This window comes from Haliaeetus leucocephalus, unplaced genomic scaffold (genome assembly GCF_000737465.1).
Source record: "Haliaeetus leucocephalus isolate CR32 unplaced genomic scaffold, Haliaeetus_leucocephalus-4.0 Scaffold656, whole genome shotgun sequence".
NCBI lineage: Eukaryota > Metazoa > Chordata > Aves > Accipitriformes > Accipitridae > Haliaeetus > Haliaeetus leucocephalus.
In genome coordinates this window covers 18,903,886-18,917,872 of record NW_010973092.1, presented here as the reverse complement: position 1 = coordinate 18,917,872, position 13,987 = coordinate 18,903,886, and the positions used below count along the sequence as shown (strand labels likewise).

Below are 13,987 nucleotides of genomic sequence, written 5' to 3'. Positions count from 1 at the left end.
CTTTCTGGGGAAGCCGGAGGTGCTGCATCGCTGCCTGCTCCTGCTCGCAGGCACGTGTCTGATCAATTCTGCCTAAACAAGTTACCCCCAATGCAAACCCCAGCCTGCTCTCTTGGGCTAATGGGCTCCACGAGCACTTTCACTCTGACTTACGAACTCTGCTCCAGGTTGCTCCACGGAGCACCCACAAAATCCATCAGCCGTTAAGAGGGAGCAATAAAAAAATATCCCGGCTGGGTTAGTCTGTAAAGGCTCTTCATCCACCACAGCCAGCCATCACCCCATACCTGCCAACAGCCACGAAACTTCTCCTTCCCTAAAAGTTCTTTGAAATACATTCTCAAGCCCTATTATCTCTCCTGTTTATACCACATTATCGAGAAATCTCCAAGTAATTTATAAGCCCACAAGCTCCTGTGCTAACAGGGCAATAAATCACATTTATATACCCCGTCGCCTACTGTTCGGAGGGCTGCGGTGCCGAGCCTGCTGGCCGGTCGGTCGGCCGCGGGGCAGCAGCCACTGCCTTCCCCAAACCCTCCACCCTCCGCAGCACACGATTTGTTCACAGGAGACGGCAGTTTTGTTCCGCATCAGCCGGATGTTTATTTTTTAAGTACTGGGAGAGGATTCCAGCCTGCGTCCTACCTCACTGTGTTTCCCCCTTCCGACACCGATACAAGCACACAAAAGAGGGGTTTCTTTTTACAAAATCAAACCAAAGGAGGAGGATGGTTTTGGCTATTTTCCTCGAGGAAAGAGGTTGCCCATCTAATAATCCCTAAATGGGCAGTGGGTTGCTGGGCTTTCATGTGTGCCTCCGAGCCTCCCCTCGCCGTGCCAGGTCACTGGTTTTCTTTTCCACGGAGTTGCAAAACCCCTGAATAACAAGGTTTGTGCATGGAAGTGCTGACACAAACCTTAACTACAGCATCCTGAACATGATACCAGAATAAGGACGCTCCCTGTGTGGCCCAGCATATGGATAAATAAAGCATTTCAGCAGCCAGCGCCGACAGATCATAAACCTCCATGAGCATAAATACCAACAACAACCCAAAAAGATTAGAGGGCTTACGGGCGAGGCAGGCTGGGATGATTTAGAGTTGGGGTGGAAGGGTCATTATTGCTGAATAGGTGGGGGCGAGCGGGCCAAGGAAATCAATAAACCATTCTGCTCCCAGAGAAGGAAGGGGCCACACTAATTGTGCAAACAGACATTTTCCGTTTGACGCTGGAGATCTCCACCTCACCCAAAACGGATGAATGTAGGGAACTCACACCGTCTTGCTGAGAAACAAGGACTTCACCCAGAGACACGTGCCCCGGGAGCTCCATCACTCGGAGGAGAGCTCACTTAGGCACCTCACTGGATGCGACTCGCTGCCGGAGGCAACTTCAAATGAACGTAGACCCAGGCAATGCTCATCTCCAGCTCATTAATTTCATTTTTTATGAAGTTAATATATAGTTGGGATAAGGATCTCGGTTGCTTTCAGCATCACCACCAAGTCGGAGCTTTTCCAGTGTCTGGTTCTAGCACCATACAACCAACCGACAGGTCCTGCCAGCACTGGTTATCTTCAAGGGTCAAAGACAAGCTTTGGGATCAACTTCATCCCTGATAAAATAACCATGTTTGCGAGTTGCCACACTTGCATCGGAGGTGGAGGTGATCCCAAAATTAGCCACAACAGATCGCTGCATCCTACGGCGAGGATGGACACAAAGCTTTGCAGCCAGGTTTCCAGGCACAAAACTGCTGAGCCACAGAGTTCAAAGGCAGCAAGCAATTTCTCCTTTGCCTCTTCGCTCTTCTCCTTTGGTCCTCCCCATTCCCAGTTCTACCTTTTTTCCCCACTTTCTTTCTAGGGAACAGAGCAATGGCAAGAGACACCAGCTTCAGGGAGTGAAGACCCTTTATAAACAGAATAAATATATACTATACAAATAAATAACTATTTGTACCTAATGGGCCAATGTACCGAAAAGCCCATCTTTGGGACATACCGTAGGAGGTCGTTCAGGGAACCAGCGGACAGTGGCAATGCCCGTTATTCCCGTGAAGAAACCTGAGTTCACAAGCACATACAGGTGCAAACAGTGACGATCTTCATTCCCAGCTAACCAGAACTGTGAGCCGATGCTGGTGGTAAAAGTACAGGAACCTGCTCTGGTCCCTCTGCGTGAGCCAGTCTCCTCCTCTGCTGCCTTTCCAAAGATATTTAAAGAAAATGCTCTTTATATCAGTTAATGAAATAGCTCAAAACCTGCTCAGGTCATGTCAAGCTTATTGCCTGTAGTTAATGGCTTTCAACTTTACTTGGGATCTTGAGAGTTTTTAAAATCAGTAATTTCATCTTCCCTCCAGAAATAAATTCCTCAATGGTTTCACTGCAAAAATATTCCTAGGAATGGACAATTCTGCTGCTCGTGTACTAAAGACCGCACACACACAAAAAAAATCAGATTAATATTGAGCCTTATCAAAAGCATGGCATAAACCATGTGTTGAATTTAATCCAAACCAAACTGTCAATCTGCCTTCAGGATCAGATATAACAAACATGTGAGCCTAGGGCCAGAAATGAAAAGCACGGTTTGTTTTCTAATAGAAGATTTGTACTGATGTCTATTAGCTGCGCTCCTGTGTGGAAATCTTCACACTGCAAATGCCAGACAATTAGGATTTCTTATCTTTCTACTTTGCTGAGTTAGGGAAAAGTTTCATTTGGTTTTAATTAATTTAGATTGCAGGTTTCCCATTTTCAGGGAACAACTCTCAACAGTTTTGGAAAATAAATCCTTTTTTGAAACATTTTAAATAGGGGAAAAAAGAGGCGTTACAATCACTAAGGCACCTTCCGAGGTTTGGGCTGCTGCAGCTTGCAGGTACCAGGGAAAGCCCAACACGCTTTGCTGTATCCATCACCAGTCACCAGCAGTGGGGAAAAAATGCTGCCAGGGGGAAATTCAGGCCAGCCGTGGGCAAACACAGACAGGAGACCTTACGACATGAAGCTGGAGATTCCCCAACCACCCTTTCTTTGAACCACTGGCGTTCACACCTACAGCACCAAGATGCCGTAAAGCACCGTGCCTCGGTCCAGAGCCCCACGGGCACCCGGCACACAAACGGTGCCCATGAAACAGTACGACCAGTTCCCTGTTTGGTCTGGGAATGCCTAGAGCTCCCACCTGGTCTGGGAATGCCTGGAGCTCCCCACCTCCCCAGGCCCACCACCCGGCTAACAGAGCAGCTTTGCGAGCTCAGCCTTGCTGGCCCTGTGTCAGAGAGCTAGCACAGATTTTCTTTAGAGGTGAAACCCTGCAACTTAACCTAGTGCTGTTCAGCTTCTCGGCATGCACAGCAATGGTGCATGCAGGGGAAGTCAGGCTCCTGGAAAGAAGTGAAAACTGCACAAATAAATTCAATTTCTTCTTCACTAAATTCAAATGGCAATTAAATTCCTACTACCTACTCTTGCAACAGAAACAGCACAAAAGCAAGACCTCTCCCCCCTCTAGCAGACTATTCCCATTTATTTACTCCCTCTCCAAATTGGCGAACGCAGCCCGGCTGACCCAGGAGTGGGAGGCTCCGCTGCGACGCTCGTGCTCGCGGGGTCAGGAGCGAGGCTGATGCTCTTGGGGTGCTTCGGGGGCAGCCCAGTCCCGTCCCCCACCTTGCCAGTGCTTTGGTGGCTCAGCTGCTCCTGCGCAGGTTAGGGAGGCAACCCCAGCAAAACACTGGAGCAGGCACCTCATTCACCGCATCCACGTCTGCAGGCATCTGCACATCTCTTAAAAATTCAGCCCTGCAACCTAGCTATCCATTTTGCCACAAATCGGTCAGTTTGGCTTGCAGGCCAGAAGAGTTCTCTCGTAGGGGCTGAGATAATGCTATGTCAAATTCACAAAATAAATACACAATATAGCCGGGGGGGACCCTCCGTGCCCGCCCCGCAGACCACAGCTGGGGCTGGCCAGCGCTACCAGGCAGAGCTGCCCTCGCGCCTCCCTTCCAACCCGAGAGGTACCAGCTTTGCTGATCACTGAAAACCCCGATGTAGAAACACCGCACCGCAAAAGTTTCCGTCCCCAATTGCCCCGTGGTTAGGCTGGCTTGTTGCACAGCAGAACACCCAACACAGAGTTCCACATCTAATTTCAGGCAAAGTTTGTAGAAGAACCGCTTGTTCCCCGGGATAAAAATGCCATGTGTACACGGCATCAAACATTATTCCTGTAAAAGGCCCCAACAATCAGACCTGCTGGTTCTCCTATTGATTGCTGGGGGGCTGTTTGCTATTCTGATCTCAGCTGGTCGGAAGTCTCCCCAATCACCGCAAGGTCGCGACCACGGGGTCAGAAACCTGCACTACATGCATCATAATTTATTTTACAGATAATCAATACCACCCTGCACCATGCAATCTTACAGTACAGCCTCACATTGAGGGACTGATGCTACTCATACAGGACTGTAACCTTAGGGCCTGGCAGCTTAAGGGGGTCAAAATCAGCTTTCGTTTTGTAGTTGGAAATCATGGCTGGAAGTAGAGTACGCACCCCACTCGCTGTTAGCTCGTACATTCGTACAACTGAGTCAAATTCTGCCTACGGTTTTAATCCAACCTGGGAAAATAAACATTAGTACCTCTTGAGGTTCGTACCTGACAATTTGACAGAAGGAGCAGCACGGTTAGCGGCTTGCCCAGGGTTTGCAGGGAAGGAGGTGACCCCAGTCCCACCTGCAGGTGAGGGAACCCCTGCGACCGCAGTGCCAGCTTTGCAGACCACCCCTCTCTTCAAATGGATTAAGAGCAACAGAGAAGCAGCAAAATGTCCTTCTATCAATATCACCCTTCATCCCATTTTCTAATTTATATTCCCAGGGCCTCCTAACCTGCCAGCCGTGCCCACAGTCACCCAGCACGCACGCTGTCAGCCCAGTTATTTACCAGGCTCGCCACTGCTCCCTGCATTTTTCTGTTAATTCTGGATTTCTGCAGAAGAGGAGCTTGGGGTATTCCAAAAGATACAACAGCTTTTTAACAAGCTGTCCTTAAAAATGATGCCAAAGATAGTATTTTAGCAGGAAAGAAAGGGATTTGAAATATGCAGCAGGAGAACAAGGAACCGGGAGGAATAAGGAGTGCTGGAAATGCCTCGTAGGAAGAGCAATCCGTTAATTAGTTAATTGCTGCATTCTGGTATTTGTACCCATGCAATATGCAGCCCCCTGGGACCTTCACCAAGGTTTAGCATTCATCAATCTCAACGCGATTTGGATTATAAAACATTAATGGGGGAATCGCAGGGCACACCCAGCCCCTCGCCACTCTGCTGCCCCTCGGTGCCAGCCCCCCCGTTGTTTGCAGGATCCGGCCCCTCAGCCTGGCCATCGCTCGAGGCTCTGCCCCTGCCCCAACGAACCCAGGGAGAGCGCTGCCTCACCTTCCACCGCGGCCGGGCTCTGCCTCGTCTCCCATCATCACCAGCCACACAGCGCCGAGCGGGACCTGCCGGACTGTTCCCCACCGCCCGCTTTTTATCCCGTTTCAACCGCCCCCCCGAGGCAGGGGCTGCGCTCACCCAACGCCGCAGCCTCGGATCTTCCCCCTTTCCTCCCGGCTTGCCTCCAAAGCAAAGTTCACCTCAGCTGGCATCGCCAGCGGGCTGGAGGGGCACGCGCCCAGCTACAGCCACGAAGCAGGAGCCGCACCACGCTGAGACGGGAGCTAGAGGCAGGAGGATGCTGTCAGAGGCCGTTATTGCACTCCGAGGTCAGTATGTCAAAGGCATCGCGGATTTCCAGGCAGCACGACCCCTCTTCTGCTGGCTGCAGCGGAATAAAGCAGATAACCTCGTGAAAAAGCAAATGCGTGCAGGGAGCAGGGTGTAAGTGGAGTTTGGCAAAGGGCACGGCGCTGTGCCGGGGCAGGATGTGCTGTCGCTACGTGGAAAACGCTGCCCTGTGGTTTAGCTTGAAATCCAGCTGTTTGTGCGGGCAAAACAGGCAGGGAGGTGTCAAAGCGCTGCCCGGGGAGCCCAGCCCCGTGTCGAAGCGAGCCGGCGAGCCCGACGCCGGGGGCATGAACCCCACGGCCTGCCCCTGGCCAAGCGGGGAAGATTGGCACGTCGGCTCCCACCCACCGCAGCCCCCGCCACGGGAAGGGGCTCACACAAAGGGAAACACGCAGACCATGACAGGCTAAGCCTCCTCCTTCCTCTCTGTTCCCCTTTCTTTCTCTTCATGCTATGGCGAGGCTGCTGAATGCCAATAGGAAAATACTTTGGCAGAGCCAGACAGTCTTTTCTATTTTGGGTTGGTTTTTTGGGGTTTTTTTTGTTTCTTACTTTCCCTCCAGCTGCTTCACTGGATGCCTAATCCTCCATGGACATCTGGAGAGGTACCAGGACACAGAAGCGACATACCAGGTAGGCAGCGTAATGCACAGCTCTGCATAATTTCTGGTTGTACCTGCTGTTATGGCACAGCAGGTGATCAAAACACAAAAACCCAGGGAAGGAAAAAAAAAAAAAAAAGAAGTAAGGTTCGGACGTGTCAGGGCCGGAGATTCCCAGTGAAAGCCCCCCCGGTCTCAGCAGCACAGCACAGGACGGTCACGCTTTGCAGCGGAGCGTCTCTCTCGGAAGCATCCTGGGGGCTCCTGCCTGCCAGCCCCATCGGGGCCGTGTGCTGGGCTCACAGGCAGGAGGGAATTTAGGTGCTTCCCTGCGCCCAAGGCTTCCATCCCCCCCAGCACGCATGGCGTGACCTACCCCAGCCTTCCCAGGACCGGAGCAGTTTGCAGACACCCGAGGCAAAGGCCCCGGCAGCAGGTGTCCATCCTCACATACCCCTGCCCAGGCACCAAGAGCAGCCACTCCTTTTTTTCCTTTTTCAAATCACGCTGTTCCCTGAACACATTTTTCACCTGCTTTTATCACAACTGATATCTAAAGTGTCCCTATCTGGGGAAAATCAAAGCGAAAGCAGCTTTTGCGCAGCGAGGGTGGAGGGAAGAGACAAGAGAGCATGACAGGGGTTTTCCCAGCTCCTAAGGAAAGGAAGAGACCCATAAAACTACTCCCAAGGATCCAGGAAGTAGCTTTATAGATCCAAAAAAATTATTTTCAGCCCCAGGGGAGTCTTTCTCTTGAGCTCAGACTCCCACAGCAGAGGGAGATATCCACTTGCCCAGCTGACCAGCTTGGCACTATCAGCTTACAGCAAAATCAAATATTCTGAGTGGCCACCTGAGTCTCCTGAATGCTGTTCGTACTCCCTGAGCCCCCAGAAGCCCTCAGCAGCCACCCCACCTGCCCCTCACCAAAGGACCCGCCACTAGCTGCATCACCACATCCCAAATGCACCCGCAGGGCTTGGGAAGCGTCACCCTTTGCCCGTCCCACTCTTTTCTTTCCTGCCTCGGTACACTAGGGCCAGGCTGCTCTACAAGCAGAAAACAAGCGGGGTTTGAGCGGGCATCCCTCCTCCAAAACCCAGCACTGCTCTAAACCCAGCATCGCTCACCTCCGTCCAGTCTTGGACATGCCAGGTGCAATAAGGAAAGCAAAACAGAAATTAAATATAACAACCACAATGCACTCAGCTATCTCGAACAGGGGAAATCTGAACCCCGCACCTACTATACCCTTCTACGCGCTCTCCTCAACTCCCGAGTCCTTCTCTGTTTCTCTGAAGCATCTTGCACGTCTCTAGAGCTTTGAAAAGACAAACCGCAATACATGCGGGTGTGCGGACTGAACCCTCCCAGCAGCAGCTCTGCTTTGCTGCCCATTGCCACAACACACCCAGAAAACGCCAAGCCCCCAAATGCTGAAGGAGTTCACGTTTGTTTCTGCCTCACTGGGATAGCCACCTGGAAACCAGCTTTGTCCTTCCAAATCTTCCTGCTAAACATGTGTTTGAAGGGTCTTCTGGCAGAGGACCTTCCCCAGCACATCGAAGGGCTGGGGACCGTGGGAAGCAAAGGCAGCACGTGCCCAGGGTGGGCAGCCGACAGCCGCCAGGGTGGGGGAGCACGGGCTGCGTACCCCCATCTGTGTAGGAGCAAGACCCACACCTGCACTCAGCCCATCCTAATCTCAGTCTTGCTTTTCCCATGGGAGAACCGGAGCGTGCACCATCAGCACAAGCGCCGGGCCGCTGCCAGGCTTCCCCGCTCCAGCCCACGCTGCTGCTCCAACGTGTCTCCTCTTCCCCCCCAACCCTGAGCTCTCCAAAGGCCGGGAGGCAGAAGCAGGGCATGAGGGGCAGCTTCAGGACACACCACTTCATAGAACCAGAGCAATGAGTCAGCAGGGGGGAATAAAAATCCCTTGTGGCAAGCAGCATGGTCATTTCCCGGAGAGCAAGGGGGTTTTAAACAGGAAAAAATGGTTTAATACACAACCAAGCCCTGCCCCTGCAGGGCGCAGACTAGGGGAGCCACCCGAGCAGGCGCTGCCTCCGCTGCCGCGAGTCCAGCAGCAGCGCAGACCCAGAGTCGTGGACCATCTCATCAACTCCAGCCCGTGATGGGGTCATGCGCTTCATCAACATCGCTGAGCTCCTCCTCCTCTAATTAAATCAGGCTTTGCTTACGCAGTTTCTCTTGTCTTCTCACTGCCTAAAAATTAAGTCGGCTGCGATCAGAAAATCAACAGAAAACTTCCCAGCCTTTCCCAGACCACCTTTGCCATATTCTGTCCTTCACAGCATCACTTGTACAACCTGTGTGTCAGCAGCCCCACACGAGCGTGGGGTGGGCCAGCTCAGGCAGGTATTGCGGCACGGCAGGAACCACAGTGAGACGAGACTGGAAAGCAGAACTCCCTTCAGATGTTTCCACAGAGGAGTGCTACCTTCATCCAAGGGGGCTCAGACACCCTCGTGGAGCAGGAGGCAGGCGCCAGCTCGGGGACGCCGTGCCGAGGACTCGGTGGTCCCGGTCCAGGCTGAGCGGAGAGGGCGAGCGCAGGATCTCCCACCCTGGCTGCCGCAGGGCGCCGGGCCCCCGCCGAGTCTCGGCACGCAAGGGCTTTGCCGCAAGGAACGGAGCGGTACGCCGCAGCGAAGGAGCGCCTGCGCTACCCCATAGCGTGGGCTTCAAGAGCGACGCAGCGATGCCCGAGTCGCGGAGCCTCGATCCCTGGCAGCACACGCAGCCGCGGCCGCCATCTCTCGAGAGATGCTCGTGCCACCCGAGAAGGGCAAGGGCAGGGTGCGCAGGGACCTCGGCTCCGGCACCGCTTCGCACCCGCAGAAGGAGCGGCCGGGAACCCCACGGCGAGGCAAGCCGGGCGGGCTGTGACAAGGACCGCAACGGTGTCCCCGGCGCCGTTCGGTGGCACTCACGTCCGACCGCCCCCAGGGAGACCGGCTGCAGCAGAGCAGACGGGGAGAAGGGAAGGAGCCGCTCAGCAGGCTCACGCCTCCGACATGTGCTGCGCGTAGCTTCGCCAGACCGCAGGATCTGGCTCACTGAACGTGTGGAAGCAACACTTCTCTGTGTCTCACTTTACAAAGCCCCAAACAATAACTGTCTGTCGCTGCACAGGAGCTTAAGAGAAACATAAGTTGCTATTGGCATGGCGCGCAGCAGCCTTCCTCTTACACAACGCCAGCAGATGTGAAAATAGCCCGGTGCTGCCTTGTGCGCTCCTCTGACCTCCTGTTTGCTTCTGGATCAGATTCCAAAGCTGGATCTTAACCTACAAGAGCCATAAAAGCAAAGGATTTGGCCCTATCAGGGACCTCTTCGTAATCTAAGACAGATGCGCTTCATGTAGAAGAACACGCCGAGGTTTATCAGGGCAGGAAAGAGGCTGAGGCAGCATCAGCCTCCGCTCTACGGCATGGCCGGGGCAGCCCATGCAACCATCGCCCCATGCTCCGGCTGACAATGCGCTGGAGATGGCCCTGGGGCAGAAAAGCTGGAAACTCTTGCAAAGCAGGGCAGCACCCAAAACCTCGCATCCTGCTGCTCATTCTACACCGAAGCTGCCTCCAAGCCCCCATGTGCACTGGTGAAGGGGGACCTGTGAGCTCCTGAGGTCCCACAACCCCGACCCCGATGTCCTAAGGGCCACTGGGGCTGCCAGAGCCAGCACAGCATGGGAGATGCCCTCCATCCATGCAAGGTGCTCCTCGGGTTTCTCGCCCGCTTGAAGAGCAGGGAGTGACTCCAAAGCCAAACCCAACACCGCTCCAGGACATACAGAGGGGAAAAAGCACGTGGAGGACAAATTGCCTCTGCAAGTGTGAAAAGGCAGCGGGAGAATTAAACTGAAGGATGCTAAAGACAAGCAATAGAGGAAGAGTTTAGTAACTAGCGGTGAAAGGGCATCCCTAAGAACAACCTGCATAAATAAATTAGTCTCTCCAGTGTCCCCAAGGATATCCAGTGTCCCTGCTGCCTTCGGGACTGCGGCAACCCCAGGCAGCAGAGGAACTTCCCAAGATGCAAGAGAAGAAAACGAGACAGGGACATTGCTGCCACGGGGGAAGGGACCGGAGAACGAGCTGTCCTCCTCGCAGCCCTGCAAGGCACAGGGCTGCTCTCACGGCCGTGCCGGCGCGCAGCCGCCAGCACCCACGGCCCACAGTCCAGCAGTGCTCCCCTCTGACCCACCACGTGCTATTCCCCGGTGTCCCTCGGTGGAAATGTCACCCAACAGCAAAGCCCTGGAGGAGTCTGACTTGTCCGGGAGTCTAAATCCTGCTCCCGAAAACTCTGGTCCCTCTGACCTCCCCACGGTTCGGGCTGGGGAACGCCTCTCCGGCGCTGCCACAACCTGCCCACGGGTGATGCTACACCCGACCGGGTCACCTACGGGCGGCTGCAGAGGCGGGCGCGGGGTCTGCAAGAAAGCTTTTAGCCAGCAGCTGAGCTACCATACCACCGAACTGCAGGCAGCTCGCACGTCAACGCACCGCAGTCTTTGTACACGAGTAACTAACAGAAGATAGAAAATACCCGAGCCATGGTATTTTGGCCCAGAATACCTCCAGCCCCAACACACGCTGGAGGGATTTTTACCTTCACATGCGGAGCCACAGGGTAACAGTCAGCAGCAGAGGAGCGTAATTCTAAGACTAACACGCGGGACGACCCGCTGATCGTGGCTTGCAGGGGAGGGCAAAAGGCAGCCTTAGAATATAATCCATTTCAGGCGCTCTTAAATCTCCCCAATACAACACAGAGCCCTTTAAGCAAAACTAAACAACTTCCTTTAGCCTAAATAAATATTAAACCTAAGTGATGCATTAATTTACTCAAGTTCACCAAAGGCTAACTCCTACCCAAACTGATCATTATAAAAGAAATCCTATAATCCCTCGCTCCCATTCAGGCTCAAAACATGTAATCCCGTGAATAAATCCAGAAAGAAAGTGTAACAAAATGGGCAATAAAAACTTACAGCATTCACATCTTTTCATCTACCATTAATACTGTAAACACTCACTTGAAGGCCCTTGAGTATGACTAATCTAATGTTTTGGCTCCCAACGCTAATCGCCGAAAGAGCTCGCCTCTCGGTGTAACACCCAGCGAGATCCACCGCCCCTCCAGCCGCGGCCCAGGACACCTCCGCAGCACCCATCCGCGGCGAATCCCCGCCTCAAATCCCGCAAAATGCTGCAAAATCAGTACGAAATGGAGCAAGTATGGTTCTAATAGCACCAGAGCACAGAGCTTTTCTTTTGCTTTTTTTTTGCTTTTTTTTTTTTTTTTTTATTATTTTATTGCCTTGGAAGCCTGCAAGCTCCAACTGTATAAATGCCAATAACTTCCCAAGTTTTAAGGCTGCTGAAGTAAGAGATCAGATTTTAGCAAGTGCTTTCCAGGCAGCCAGCCAAACTTTTTCTGATTCACTAAAAGCACCGAAGGGAGGGGGAGAGGGAGGGGGCTGGAGGACTGATTAACTTCAGTTACCGCACAAGCGCAAAAAAATATCTCCCCGCTGCAAAGGGTGCCGTCGCTGCGAGCCCTCCGCAGCCTGTTATTCCTTGGGCTCAAAAAAAAAAAAAACCACCAAAAAAAAAACGCACCGGAGAAATACAGCAAACGCCTTCCAACCGCAGGGTAATTTACAGCTGTGGATCCTCTCCTGACGAGGAGGCTGCTCCGCCGAGGGGAGGCTCTGCTGGTGTTAGGTTCAAGCTGCAGTTTTCAGAGGGGATGAGAAAAAAAATGTGACCGGGGATTTTTTTGAGGGATGGGGGAGCAGGGGACGGGGCTGGTTTGGGGTTTTAGCTTGGCCAGAGGAACGGAGCCCCCTCCAAGGCCGCGGCTCTGCTCATCCAGGACCATCCCTCGCCGCCGTCGGGTATCTGCGAGAGGCTGAGCAGGTGCAGTTGCGGCCAAGGCACCGCGTGGGGCCGAGGGGGGGGCGCGAGCGGCCCCCAGCCCCAGCGGGACGGTGGGCCGGAGCCACTGGGGCAGCGGCACCTGCTCTGCCCGACCCCGCAGGTGGGTCCGCTCCGGGATGCCCGGCTAAAAATCCCCATCCCAGGGAGGTGCGCGGTGCCGGGGCTGTCGGGGGGCAGCGGGCGCCCCGGCACCCCCAGCCGCCGTCCCCGTCCCACGGGCGCCCGGGCTGCAGAGCCTCGCCGCTCAGGGTGTTCCTCCAACGGCTTCATTCCTGCCGAGGCAGGATCAAAGGCAGGATCTGACTTGGACGGCTTTCTACTGAATAATGGGGAGGGAGCACGCAGCCTCCTTCTCCTGGCTAGGGAAACTTGTGTTTTTCAAAGTATCAGTTTTTGGGAGTAAGTTCCCTAGGAAGGGAAAAAAAAGAAGGGGGGGGGAAATAAAAAAAGAAAAAAAAGAAAAAGGAGGGCGAGCAGGAGAGCGCCTGCTCTTCCAAGGCAAGTGCATCAATCAACATTGTGCAAGGAGGAGAGTCCAGCACTCCCTCTCACATCATTAGCCCCGCTAATGCACTCCAGAGGATCCCGCTACGGCAGGCTACCGGCGCACCCGCCTGCGCCCCAACCCGCACCGGGCGGCCGAGCACCCGCGGAGGCTGCGCCGGTGGGGCCTCGGCACAAGCGGTCATTGAAAAGGAGCTGAGCGAGAGGGGCAGCCCCATCGCAGGGCAAGTGACGCTCCAGCATCTGGCGCGGGGATCGGTTTAATACAGCTATAAAAACTAGAGGGGAAAAAAAGTGAAAGCCCTAGCCAAAACTGCCTGGCACTCCGAGGTCAGCACGCCGCCTTTGTTTCTATTTTACAACCAAAAGCGAAAGAGGACAGAAAGGACACGTACCTGTACCTGAAAGCACAGCAGCAGGAAATGTAAACATCTGGAGAGGAGAAAAAAAAAAAGCAACACAAGATCAAATGATGCGGTAAAATGGTTAAAGTTGATTTTTTTTTTTTTGCTTTGTTTTTGTTTGCGATTTTTTAAAGGGTGCAGAGCGGTGCTCTGCGTATAGAAAGGCTCGGGTCCCGATTACCACCTGATTGTGAGGAAAACGCAACCGGAGCCTCCAAAAGGAAAGTTTAAAAAAAAATTAAAAAATCATAAAACCGGTAAAAAAAAAAATTTCAAGCCACTAACAAAAATATTTCAAAATATGCCGTAATCCTTACAGGCAAGTGCAGGCTGAGAGCAGTGAATACATCGCTGGGCGAGGAGAGGGGGGAGGTCAGCGGCTTCTCGCTAGCGGAGTGCAGTCCCCCACCGCCGCCCTGACATGGGAGCGATCCGGCCGCCGAGCTCCGCTCCGCGCCGCGCCGCTCCGCGCCGTTCCGCGCCGCTCCGCGCCGCCGAGAAGTTGTGGTACCGCCCGCTTTGCCTCCTCCGAGTGACTCGCTTAGGCATCAGCTCTCCTCTCCCCCTGTCTCTCCTCCTCCTCCTCCTCTCCCTCTCTCTCTCTCTCTCCGCCTTTGGGGGGGATGAAGGTGCTTATTGTCAGTAACTTCCGATCATCGGCGAGTGCCCCCCCGCCGCCCCCCCCGGGCCA

At 53.8% G+C, this 13,987-nt stretch overlaps 1 protein-coding gene across 1 annotated transcript in view; it reads right to left on the bottom strand.

Annotated features, from left to right (window-relative positions):
- The window catches only part of FGF18 (fibroblast growth factor 18), a 73,082-nt gene extending 59,316 nt beyond the window's left edge, over positions 1–13,766 (bottom strand). Inside the window, exons 1-2 of the mRNA XM_010579153.1 lie at positions 13,614–13,766; positions 13,288–13,324 (exon numbers count right to left, since the gene is read on the bottom strand). Coding sequence (XP_010577455.1) covers positions 13,288–13,324; positions 13,614–13,645 — 69 coding nt within the window. The 5' untranslated portion in view covers positions 13,646–13,766. The remainder of the gene's footprint in view (positions 1–13,287; positions 13,325–13,613) is intronic.
- Positions 13,767–13,987: the final 221 nt, after the last annotated feature.